This window comes from Mchenga conophoros, linkage group LG14 (genome assembly GCF_057382185.1).
Source record: "Mchenga conophoros isolate Kocher_MC1m ecotype Shallow Benthic linkage group LG14, M_conophoros_male_GT1.1, whole genome shotgun sequence".
Lineage (NCBI taxonomy): Eukaryota > Metazoa > Chordata > Actinopteri > Cichliformes > Cichlidae > Mchenga > Mchenga conophoros.
Window position 1 is genome coordinate 19,435,690 of NC_140539.1, and position 12,493 is coordinate 19,448,182.

At 40.8% G+C, this 12,493-nt stretch overlaps 1 protein-coding gene across 1 annotated transcript in view; it reads left to right on the forward strand.

Annotated features, from left to right (window-relative positions):
- The window catches only part of arhgef17 (Rho guanine nucleotide exchange factor (GEF) 17), a 67,558-nt gene extending 57,179 nt beyond the window's left edge, over positions 1-10,379 (forward strand). Inside the window, exons 10-25 of the mRNA XM_085245730.1 lie at positions 37-122; positions 294-412; positions 677-884; positions 1,049-1,122; positions 1,212-1,295; positions 1,413-1,516; positions 2,639-2,754; positions 2,847-2,966; positions 3,051-3,318; positions 3,428-3,514; positions 3,674-3,741; positions 3,933-4,081; positions 4,252-4,426; positions 4,595-4,690; positions 5,151-5,333; positions 6,222-10,379. Of these exons, the coding sequence (XP_085101856.1) occupies positions 37-122; positions 294-412; positions 677-884; positions 1,049-1,122; positions 1,212-1,295; positions 1,413-1,516; positions 2,639-2,754; positions 2,847-2,966; positions 3,051-3,318; positions 3,428-3,514; positions 3,674-3,741; positions 3,933-4,081; positions 4,252-4,426; positions 4,595-4,690; positions 5,151-5,333; positions 6,222-6,430 (2,146 nt within the window). The 3' untranslated portion in view covers positions 6,431-10,379. The remainder of the gene's footprint in view (positions 1-36; positions 123-293; positions 413-676; positions 885-1,048; positions 1,123-1,211; positions 1,296-1,412; positions 1,517-2,638; positions 2,755-2,846; positions 2,967-3,050; positions 3,319-3,427; positions 3,515-3,673; positions 3,742-3,932; positions 4,082-4,251; positions 4,427-4,594; positions 4,691-5,150; positions 5,334-6,221) is intronic.
- Positions 10,380-12,493: the final 2,114 nt, after the last annotated feature.

A 12,493-nucleotide genomic window follows, 5' to 3' on the forward strand; every position in this document is an offset into this window, starting at 1 on the left:
TACATCTTTCCTGTTTTTTCCTTCATCCCTCCTCAGATACTCTGCTGCCAGCGTGATTGATACTTCAAGTAAATACAAGTTTTTGTGGAAACTTCCCCTGGAGGATGTGGAGGTGGTGAAAAGTAAGACTTATGCTGCAGTTTGTGTAGAACATGGATCTATAAGTCATATCTACCACCGAAAAACACACAAAGAACCAAAATAATTTTGTTGTTTGGTACTTTGTTATATAAAATCACCTGGAGAAGTAATGTGGAATTTGCTTTTGCTGTTTATTTTTCACCCTTTTCCAGGCTCCACGCAGGCAACAAATAAGGACAGTATCCAGAAGATGATTGGCCGGTTAGATGAGGATCTCAGCACGCTGGGTCAGATCAGCAAACTGTCTGAGACCCTCAGCCTCCCACACCAGGTGCTGTGAAAGATGCAGTGACAAAAAACTCCATCGTTCTCTCTCTTTGCACATCTACTTTTCTTGGACACATGGAAACTTCTTCTAGTCTCCTCTTTGAAATATTCAGTTATATACAGGTTGTTACAGACATAAAGAAAAAACTTTATTGAGCGTTTCATCTTTTCTCTCTTTCGTCCACTTTTGTGCGTTTGCGTTGTGTTTACAGCTGAGTGTGCGTGGCACTTTGAAACTCAATTCTACCCTTTTTTCCTTTTCTTTCAGCCCCTAGACGAGGTAATAAAGGATCTGATGGCCTCGGTGCACAGGGAGCTGTCGGATAAACAGTCGTTGGCCTTCAGTATGACCTTCCTGCCCACGAAGCTGGAGTTGACCACTGCTTCTGCAGAGACAAGCTTCATTTTTGAGTTTGCTACACCCGACGCTCGCTCCAGCTTCGAGCAGGCCTTTGAGGAGGCCAAGAAAAAATTAGGTAAGTCGAAAAAAGTTTTAGAGTGAGATACAGTATTATTTTCTCCACTAGTTCAGGAGCTAAAGCATGTGGGTGATTTCATGTCTTGCTTGACTTTCTTTAAAAAAAAATGCTCTTACTTCGATCTAAATATGGCTAATTCTTTTTGTGTCACGTGTGCTTAGCGATGAATAAGGACCAGTGGGACCCAGAGTTCCTGAAGGCCATTCCCATTATGAAGACCCGCAGTGGAATGCAGGTGAGAGCAGTGGGAAGCATTTTCTGTGAAGCTGCCCTTTATTTTATCCACAGAACAGAAGAACTCATTACTTTGCTGTTTGTCTCCAGTTTTCATGCGCCTCTCCCAGCCACAGCTGTCTAGACAGCGGATGTGAAGTGTGGGTGTGTAACAGTGACGGATACGTGGGACAGGTGAGAAGAGATTGGATGCGATTATGCCATGTTCTCCAATCAAAGAGGAAGAAACAAACACAACAAAAAACAACATAATTTGGATTTTGTAGACTGATGCTGATGTTTCCTTTGCAGGTTTGTCTGCTGAACATCAAAGATGAGCCCACAGTGGAGGCGTGTATCGCTGTCTGCTCAGCCAGGATTATCTGCATTGCTGCAGTACCAGGACTTAAGGGAAGGTCAGTACACACACACACACACGCACACACACACATGCACGGATGTGACTGAGTGCACAGATAGACAGGTTGTGTCTGATTTAGAAAAGAATAAATCTGATGAAGGTCTTTAATGAAAAGTTTTTTCCAATTTCACTGATTTGTTTTTCTACAAAAAAGAAAGTTATTTTTGTTTCTTTTTAACCATATAAACTGGGCTAAAAGTCAGCCATATAGTATTACCTTTTAATGATCATTAAAAAAGTTGATCCATCTACTGTTCACTGAAGCATCATCAGAAATAGTCTCAGGGGATGGGTGGCTGTCAAGAAACCATCCTTAAGAAAGGGAAACACGGAGGAAAGGCTGAGGTATTCTTCATGTAATTACACAAGACCTGGTCTGAAAATCAGTGGCAACAGGTCTTAAGACTTCAAATCAAGAGGGGAGACGTGCAACATTCAGTGTCTACAGCTATCTGTGAATTATGAACACAAAAGTACTGTCAGGTTTGATCCACCATGCAGTACCACCTGGAAAGCTTCTCATTGGTAACAGGTTCATTTTTCTGCATGACAGTGATCCCAAACACATTGCCAATATAGTATAAGCATACCTGAATAGAAAGTACACACAATCCACACAGTCATGGATTGGCCTCCCCAGCACCTGGACCTTTGCATTATTGAGGCACAGAGACATAGAACAGAACAAAAAGGCAACCAACATCCAAAGAAGAGCTTTGAATGTCCTTCAAGATGCCTGGAGAAATATTCCTGAAGACTACTCAAAGACATTACAAAAAACCTTACTTGAGAGAGTTCAGGCTGTGTTAAAGAATAAATGCAGTTTAAATATTATCAAATACTGACTTTCAAGCTTATTGTACAAACTCTGTTTTTGCTTGCTACGCTGTGTTTCCATCTATCCCTTCAAGTACCTTCTATTTCCCAGGACTTTTGCACAGTAGCCTATATACTGCTCCATTAAATCTGTTGAAGAATTTAAATACCAGTCGATATTAGACCCCACAAAATCTTTAATCTCAGTAAAAAACCCAAACAAACAAGATCAAGTGTGCATCTAACGACAGCTACTGTCTGTTCCTGACTTTATCTTAACTAATCGCTCTTGACTTCCCAGGGAGCGTGGATCAGAGCCTCCTCTTGCACCTACCTCTGTGGCAGCTGGTCACACCCAGCAGCAGCTCCTCATATCCATTTCTCAGTCAACTCCAGAATTAACAGAGCAACCCACAGGTGAGTTAGTGGCTTTCTAAATTATATCACTTCATGTTCTTCTTGCGTAAGGTCTTTTGTGAAATTTGTGAAAATGCATTGATTGTATCCAGGACCAGGGGCGGAGCTTGTTCCGTTTGACAGTGACGACACAGATGACGAAGACTCCCCCAGTCCCTCTTCAACCCTACAGAGTCAGGCCAGTCACTCCACCATATCGTCCAGCTATGGCAGTGAGTAAACACTTCGTTCACACACACTTTATTTACACCCTCACGGTCTCTACCATTCCTTCAAATCTCATCTTCACCCCAAAGATGACGAGGGTCCAGGCTCCAAGGACATGGCTACAGAGACCACCAGCAGTGAGGAGGAGCAGGAGTTCCCAGTGCCGAGCTCATATGGCTCTCAAGGGATGCTGGGGGTCGGTGGCGTAAGCCGCGTCCACGCAGAGAGTCCGATGGATGGCCGTGCCATGCGCCGATCGTCTCGCGGATCTTTTACCCGGGCGAGTCTGGAGGATCTGCTCAGTATAGACCCAGAGGCCTACCAGAGCTCAGTGTGGTTGGGAACGGAGGATGGATGGTGTGTGGAATTACTGGACCTGTGTACTCAAGCGATTTTAATAAGCTATCTTTGTTTGTTTGTTGGTGTACTGCTTTCACCTAATTTCCTATGTTGCTGCCTTTGTTAGCATCCACGTGTACCAGTCCTCAGACAACATCCGAAACCGTAAAAACAGCATGAAGATGCAGCACTCGGCTTCCATTCTGTGTATACTGTGAGTCTGCCTAGCTAACTTTAAAGTAATAGAGAATTATTCAAAAACAAATTTCAAAGGTCAGGAATGCTAGATCTTATTGGATACTATCTAAACCCTGCTTTTACTTTACCTCCTTTCATTTTTCCTTTTTACATCCTTCCTTTTTTCTTACTTCAGGTATTTGGACAACAAAGTGTTTGTGTCCTTAGCAAATGGAGAGGTGATTGTTTACCAGAGAGAAGCAGGTAAGGTCAACTGTGCACGTGATTGGAGTAAGCAATGGCTGAAAAAGAAAACGCTGTAGTGTTGCTTTTGGCATGCAGCACTTTTATTTGTCCCCGATCACAGCATCATTCCACTTCTGTCTTGCATCCTCACTTCACCATCCTGGCCTGGATCTTTAGTAAACTCTGTTACTGTTGATCTGGATTTGCAGGTAGTTTCTGGGACCCTCAGTCTTCTCAAACATTAGTTCTGGGTACACCTACAAGTCCTGTCACCAAAATGGTTCCCGTAGGAGGGAAGCTGTGGTGTGGCTCACAGAACAGAGTCCTTATCATCAACACATCTACACTAGTACAAGAGGTAGGTGGAAAGATTAGATGAGAGGGAAGCAGAGAAAGATCGGCTTTGTAGGTCAGAATCTGGAGGCTTTAGATTCACATCGGAATAAAAGGCCAGGCTGACGAGACTGACAAGCAGGAGCACTGGCGCGGAAGAAAGTTTACCCCCGTCTCTCTCTTTGTTCCTCCCAGCACTGGTTCCAGGTGGGCACTGACAGCAGTCGGTGCGTGACATGCATGGTGGCGTACAGTCAGGGTGTGTGGCTGGCGTTGCAGGGCAGTGCGCAGGTCAAACTATACCACGCTCAGACCTGGGAGAGCCTGACAGAGGTCGACGTGGCACCAGCTGTGCACAAGATGCTTGCAGGTATGCAGAAAGACTTTTTATGTGTTTTAGTTGTTTGTAGTATTATAGTTCTTTTTATAACATTTTCCTTTTTCAAACTAGTGGAAAGAAAGTGTTTGTCATTTTTAAACTTTAACGGTGTCTGACCACTGTCTGTTATTAATCTGACTTTGTTTGGTCCCTGTTCAGGTGCAGATGCGATCATCAGACAGCACAAGGCCGCCTGTCTGAGAATCACAGCTCTGCTAGCATGTAAGGATCTGCTGTGGATTGGCACCAGCGCAGGTAAGAAAACATGTTTAAATGGATTAACCAGATTTTTAACTTGAATTTGCTATTAAATCAAGATTAGAGTGCGATTTGACATTGTTTTTTGTATGTGTAAATGGCCTGTATTTGTATAGCGCTTTACTTAGTCCCTATGGACCCCAAAGCGCTTTACACTACATTCAGTCATCCACCCATTCACACACTTGTGATGGCAAGCTACAGTGTAGCCACAGCTGCCCTGGGGCGCACTGACAGAGGCGAGGCACTGGCGCCACCGGGCCCTCTGTAGGCAATGGGTGAAGTATCTTGCCCAAGGCAAGGGCCCAACAGGCCCAAGGACACAATGACCGAGACTGTCGGTGACGGGGCTCAAACTGGCAATCTTCCGATTACAAGACGAACTGCCAACTCTTGAGCCACGATCGCCACCATGTGTGGCTCAAATAGCTCACTATGAGCTTCTGTTTTGTTCCAGGGGTGGTTCTTACGCTGGTGATCCCAGCAGTGAGCTCAGGAACTGTGGCCGGGACTCTGAAATTTCCCCTGGTGCCAATGGGCTCAGCCCACGGACACACGGGCCACGTCCGGTTCCTGACGTCAGTCGAACTACCAGAAGGGTTTGACATGAACTTCCCTCCTAATACAAGTGACCCCACAGGTTAGTGCTGCTTCCTTTTTTTGACATTTATTATCAAAAAAATTTCTAACTAGTACATATCACTGATGTAGTAAGGGTCATTCTCTAATTTATTTCTTTGTTAAATTAAAATATTATATTATTTGAATAATTACACCTTTCTTAGCCATACATTTCTTTTTAAATCAAATGTATATATATTTAAAATTAATCAATCAAAAACCTAAACACTACAAAAGTGCTCATCCCCACAGTCAGGTAAAGTGGACAAGCACTGTGTTTTGTGTGCTTCAAATCCAATAAGGTGTATATATCACAATCAATTCCTCACAGTAGGTCCATTGTCTCTCTTCTTTTGTCAGAATTTGTCTGTTTTATCTCATAATTTCATAAGAAGCTTTTAGTTGAAGTTGCTGGTATGACATATTTTACTGTTAGGGAATTGTAAGAGGGGAAAAAAGAATTATTAAATGGCAAACTGTAATTTAATGAGTTAAAAATCACGTAGATGTGATTTAATGCCCCTGAGGTTTAATGCCATTTTGTAAAAACCATAAAAATTTCATGTCACTGGTTTTACCTTCTTTATGGATTTGTAACAGCAGACCGTTACTTACGGACCATTACTTACTTGATGACTATTGCATGCTTCTTTAGTTAAATGTATAAAAAAGATTTTTTTAAAAGCATTATGCTATCATTTTTGTGAGCACATCAAGTCAACAAGTTACGTGATAATTTAGTTTAAATGTCTTAAATAAGCTTAAATTTATCTTAAGAGATCAATTTTAAGACATCTTGCAGACCCAAAACTGAACATTTGTGTAGAATGACTTTTAGGTTCGTACATATCTTTTCTATTTTGCTCCAGAAATATTCCAACTTCATTCATTTATGTTCAACTTTTAGGCAATCAGTCCCAAAACAGCAGCACAGTTGATGGAAGTCTCCAGAGGCGCGACTCCGCACGCCGCCGAGCTTCTGCGCACATCCCTCCGAAAACCAACCATCTAGTCATTTCCGGTGGCGATGGTTACGAGGACTTCAGACTGACTAATAGCAGTGAAACAGTGGGACGGGATGACAGTACCAACCACCTTTTGCTTTGGAGGGTTTGAGACAATCGAACTGTTAGTTCTACCGACCTGACCCAGCCTCCCTCTGGCTGAAATCAGCGCACAAGCTCCTCGTCCTTTAACCCCATCACTCCTCACTTTTTGGTGTTGCTGTTGCGTTCTTCTGCTCGGTCCGCTGGTCTCTATGTGCGTAACGTGGCTGTCGACTCCCCGGACTTCCTAATGAGTACGATCACTTCAAATCCAGTTTTCTTGTGTTAATGTTTCTGATGATGTGCATGTCTGTGTGTGCTTTTTCGGTTTGTGGCATCGGCCGAGTATTATCGGCAAAAAAAAGGTGTTTAGACTGAAGGAGCCAGAAAGACACAGAGAAGGGGGACTTGAACTATCACAGATGGACATATGTTCAAAATGAGAATGACAAACAAGAAAAGTCGACTTGGATTCTGCAGAGTCTCTGCACACGAGGCTGAAAGCGGACATTTATGAAAAACTCTGGCATGAATCAGGTGAAGCATGAGCTTGTCCTTTGAAATTATGTTTTTTTGGAACGAAACACTTCATCTTAACTTGAGCTTCACATAAAACGCCTCCCAGCGATCTATAAATGATTATAAAAAAAATCAACAAAAGTGAAAGATATTAACACAGACTGTAGTTTGATGGATATTTGGAATAATGAATATGCCCTTGTTTTTTCAGCGAGATTTTAAGCATATCGAAGTTTTAAATGTCTGATCTTATAAGGAAGTGAAGGACAAACATCAATTCCACTGCCATCGATAATACATGTTACTGCTAACATCATCTTTCCTCCTGTTTAGGGAGAGTAAGCATCATTTATGTGCAATATGTGGCAGTAGAGGTATGTAACAAGACTGAACACATATACTCCCATACATTCATGCACGGCCTTCACTCAGTGAGTCAAGAGATTTGTGAAAAGCACGTGTGTTCTCTGTAGAAAATCACATCAACGTTTATCTTTTTTTCTTCTTCACATATTGATTTTTTGTTTAAGATGACAGAAGTGTAGATGAAGCAGTGTCCCACTACTGGTAGAGGAAAAAAAAAAGTAGATTGAAGACATTCCTTCTTAACGCGACTATGCCAAAGCCTTTTGTGTGCTAATGTGTTGACACAGATAGGTGATCTTTAAAGATGACGATAGGCTGTGGTAGCAGATGAAGATAGTTATGTACAGTATTTATGGTTTTGATTTTTAGCACCGCCTTTTACAGCACTTAATTTATAGAAGATGTAGCTTCCACTTTTCTTTTCAAGTTTAATAACGAGGAGGCTCGGTTAACAAAACTGATTACCAGGAGACAGATCTGCACACGAGGGGTGTAGGGATACAGTCCGGTCATGGTTCGGTACGATTCACAAGACTGGGTTCTTGCACTGTTTTGCATTATTTCCCTTTGCGCTGCATCTCAGAGCAGCTTTTAGGCAGACTGAAAACACAGCCACTCAACCTCGTAATGTATGGAAGTTTGTTTCCGCAGCCATCTTTAAGAAAATTTTTGAGTTAGCACGTCGAAATTTTGATTTATTATCCTGAAATTTCGAGTTGCGTGGCTTGAAATTTCGACTTACTCAGAAAAAACTTGAAATTTCGAGATGTATTACCTAATAATAACTAAATACCTCAAAATTTCGACGTAGCTCTGTCAATGTCACAAACAAGCTTCCATACGATTGAGTGCCAACTTCTAGAATATGCCTACATTCTTTTCCAGCTCCACTGTGTGTATTGTGGCACTTTCTTTACAGGACATGTAGCGCTAAAATGTATGGATACACCTCAAACACACCACATCACACAGACAGGTAGCAGTAGCTGCCGGAGAACCAGATGCTTGTAATAAGGATGATAAGGACAAATGCTGAGCAACTGCACGTGCCTTCAGAGAGATAAAGGTTAAGCCATTTCACTTACACATGCACAGTGACGGTGAAAAGTCAGCTCTGCCTCATCTTATAGCAGTGGAAGAAAATCATGACTACAGCTTGCACACACACACACGCTCGCCAGCCAGGCTTTGGGGTTAATCTGAGATTGTCTTTGATCCCTCCAAGCCTAGCAAATACTGCATTGCACCTTACCAGCCATCTGGGCACTTCTCCTCAGCTTTTCCCACATCCATACATGAGGATCCACTGTGAGAGATAGGCTAACAGCTATGAGGATTAGCTGGCCTTTGTGATAGCTGCTAACTAGAAAGCGAGCCTCTGTTAAAGTGTAAAAAAGTGCTACTTAAGTGCTCTGTTATCCAGTTGGAAAGCATTTTCAAAAAAGAGCTTTTTTTCTGGTTCCTCTGTTGAAGAAAAGTTCACGTAGCCTGTTAGCAAAAATTAAACGACTAGCTAAACATTTTGGGATGCATACTTATTCGGTTTCTTGTCGAGAATTAGCTAAAAAAGATTTATATAAATCTTGTGTGTTTATGAGAACAAAAATTAAGAAAAAGCTATCTTAAAAAAAACATCTACCAGTGTTTTTGAGGAAAGCTAATACCAAACAAAGTGTGTTGGAATTTATGTCGGTTTATAAAAAATGGAAAAAATAAAGCAGCGAGCTTAGCGGTTAACTAGCTAACTTTTTCTTGTTTTTTTCAGCTCATAGCGACTTCACTGTTTCCCATGATTATGGTTTTAACTTTTTACCATATAATGTGATCCTGGTGTCATGGTTTATGGTACACTTAAGTAACTCTCACAAGAAAAATAGAAGGTAACGGTTTAAAATTTTCAGTTTCCGCTAACTTTGAGGTAGCAGACATTTATTATTATTTTTTTAATGTTCAACAGAACTGATTAATGTCAGTGTGTCTGTGTGAAGAACTGCCCGAGATAAAATTTTGTGTATTTTTGCTGGCTTGAGAGCGTCAAAAATCCCTGCAGAAAAGGAGTTAGTAGCCATATTGGTCAACAGTGAAAAAACATCTGTGCGCTGTCTGTGCTATATTTTCATGGTGTGGGGTCTAACGTAATTACTTATTTTCCTAAGCTTTAAAGTACGGAAGCCTGTTTCTGCCACTGAGAAAAACAAAAACAGACAAACAAACAGTTACTCAAAAGTTTAAATTTCGAGATATGGAGTCTGTAAGTCAAAATTTTGAGATGCGTAATTTCGAAGGTTTGAGATAACCTGAACTTTGATATAATAGCTTAAAATTTTAAATGAGATCTACCTGGCTTTTAGTTTTGTGTGACAGAAACAAGCCTCTGAAGAAAAGAGTTTGGTCATGGTCAGCAAGTTTGAATACAGCTTTTTCATAAACTTAGGTTTTCTTCCGCCTTAACAGTATACTTTTACACTGCCTCAGTAGTCACACATGTATAAATGATTGAATAATCACATTTTCAGCAGGAACATTTTAACCCAGTGAAAATGAAACTGAACTCCTTCACACACAACCTTTCTTAACGTCTTAAATATGAAGTAAAAATAATCAAAATCCCGCCATCACTGTAACTATCAGCAACATGTATGTAAACCTCCTCATGCCCATTTGTGAACCGAGTCTTTATTGTTGTAAATATTGGTACATACTGCCTTTTTTCTGTAAATAGTGCACCCATGGTCCTCAAGTGTTGATATGAATCTAATGGCATATTTTTATATATTTGTGTAAGGTTTGTTTTTCCTGTTTGTATTTTTCTCCCCTTCCCCTCTGGCATGCGCTGTCAGTCATGTTTAAGTTATAACTGTCATAGATCTTACAAAAAAAGAAGGCAAGACGACCTCTGACAGATATTCATGTTTTCACTCCAGAACATGCTGATGTTTGCCTTGTTACAGATGTGACCAGGAAGGTAAAAATAAAAGTTAATAAATAAGAAGCTGCAGTTTTGCACTGCCGCCTGGTCGTAACTCTGTTGGACATGTTGCAGCTGTGGTGATGAATCAGAGTTGCTTCCTGTACGTAGCTGTCCTTGTTTTGTCACTGTGGTTTCCTCTTTGTAATTAAATCAGTTCACTGGCTCCAGTTTGTGCTCGTTTTCAGAAAGTTTGCACTTTACAACAAAGTATGTGTAGTCATGTGTGCACATTGCTCAAGAGTTGTGCGGTGCATTAGACATCATACAAGAGCTGGTTGGAAGGAAAAGTGTGTATTTCCCGACTGGTTTCTGGATGCTGCTGGCAAGTGGTGGATGAAATGAAATCAGCTGCAAAGAAGGTGCTTCACTAAATCTTCCTAGCGATTGCTTTGGTTGCTAGCGAATTGACACAGATGCCTGTAGTTTTTCACATTTCTCTGCAAATACTAATTGCCTATTTAATAAGTACAACTTTTCAAATGATGCAACTTTTTACTTGCAAGGCAAATCTTTTTGCAGACAAGTCTGTCAGTTCCAGTTAAATTACTGCAGGAATATGCTAGTGACCAAGGCAACCACAGGGTGGTTTTTGCCAACTGACTGGGGAATACACATTTTTTTGCCTAGCGACAGGTAGTTGTCAGGGTTGATTGGTCTGTAAGCCTCTGTGACTGGGACTTGATCAATTTTTGTCCCAGCAGCTGCCATCAACCTCCACCAACAACCCGCAAGTAGTTGGGGATACTCATTTTGCCCTCAGGATCCGTGGCTGTTAGATGGTTGCAGACCAGTCTACGCCTTCGTGACTTGAGATTTATTCACTTTATCCTACACTGTCACCATGATTATCACACCCCGAAAATGTTGGACAAATTAAGTGCTCAGATGTTTAGAGCCTCATTATGAGGCTCTGTCCATCCGTACACGGGTATTTCGGTAGCTTCATTTTAATGTAGTTTGCCGTTTTGTCAACACTTAAATGTTTAAGTAAATGAAAATGTATATTTAAAAAGAAAAATACCTTTGTTTGCGCTGTTATTGTTTCGCGGTTTCTCATTTTCCAAATCGCCACCTATTTTTTCAGCATGCTCTTGATAAGCACTGAATTTAGTATTTTTACGTGGACTGAGGTGTTTTTCAATAAGGTAGTTTTTGACTAACATGGTGATGTGATTCTTGGATGTTTATCCAAATTGCACTTTTTGAAGTTTTCTCCTATGTTTGATAGGAAAGTAGATAAAACGAGCAGAATACCAGTGTTTGTTTCTCTTGCTCACAGACATTAAATTAGTGGAGTTTTTCTATTGAAACTATGATATAGTGCAAATTGGTGAAAAAAATAATTCTGGCCAATATTCTTCAACAGTACAGAACACAAGTTACTATGTTCAGTACTGTACAGTTGCTACCAAAACACTCACTATGTCCGATTATATTAATTGAAAAACAGGCTAATTTCCTTAATTTTCATAGACTGCCCATAGCATGTTAAAAAGTAAGTCAAAAAGTTCATATACACAACAAAATAATTGTACATACGTACACGTTAATAAGATGACAAATTCGAATATCCCTTTGTTTCTTCTTTGTTTCTCACATTCATGAATGATACTGAGCTTACCCTCACTGCCTCATGACGACAAACAAAGTAACCCCTGTGATTTTCAGCAGGCTATTGCTACTCAACTGCCTTTTAACCCACTGACCTACAATGATGTGTATTGTGATATGATAGTCCTGCAGTATAATTGAATGCGGGACATTTAGAGCACACACACAAATCCACTTGTCCCTCCCTACTTAATGACGACTTGCACACGTTGCAGCGTCTCCACAGAGTATTCAAATGTACTAAACAGTGAGGATCTGTATGATGACTGAAGGAGTCAGCACAGAGATTTGTCTGTGCTTCCCCAGCATCACTGAGAAATATTGTGAGTCATTGCCTGACACCAACTCAATAGTCCAAGCAGTCAGACGATGGAAATCTACTTCATCGCTAATATCAGATGAAACAATACTGTATTACAGTATTTGAAAAAAGCAAGAAGCGTGTATGTGTACACCCAAGAGTGCCTGGAATTATAGATATTGTGATCAGTGTTAATCACTTCACCTAGAAGTGTTTTTAATGTTGTGGCTGATTGGTGTAGAGAAACTCTTGAACAAAATAAATAAACATTACCTTTATTAGGATTTTCCTTTATTTCTGTCATATACAGTTGTGATCAGACGTTTACACCCACTGGGCATCAATTTGTGGTAATTTTGGGCTTT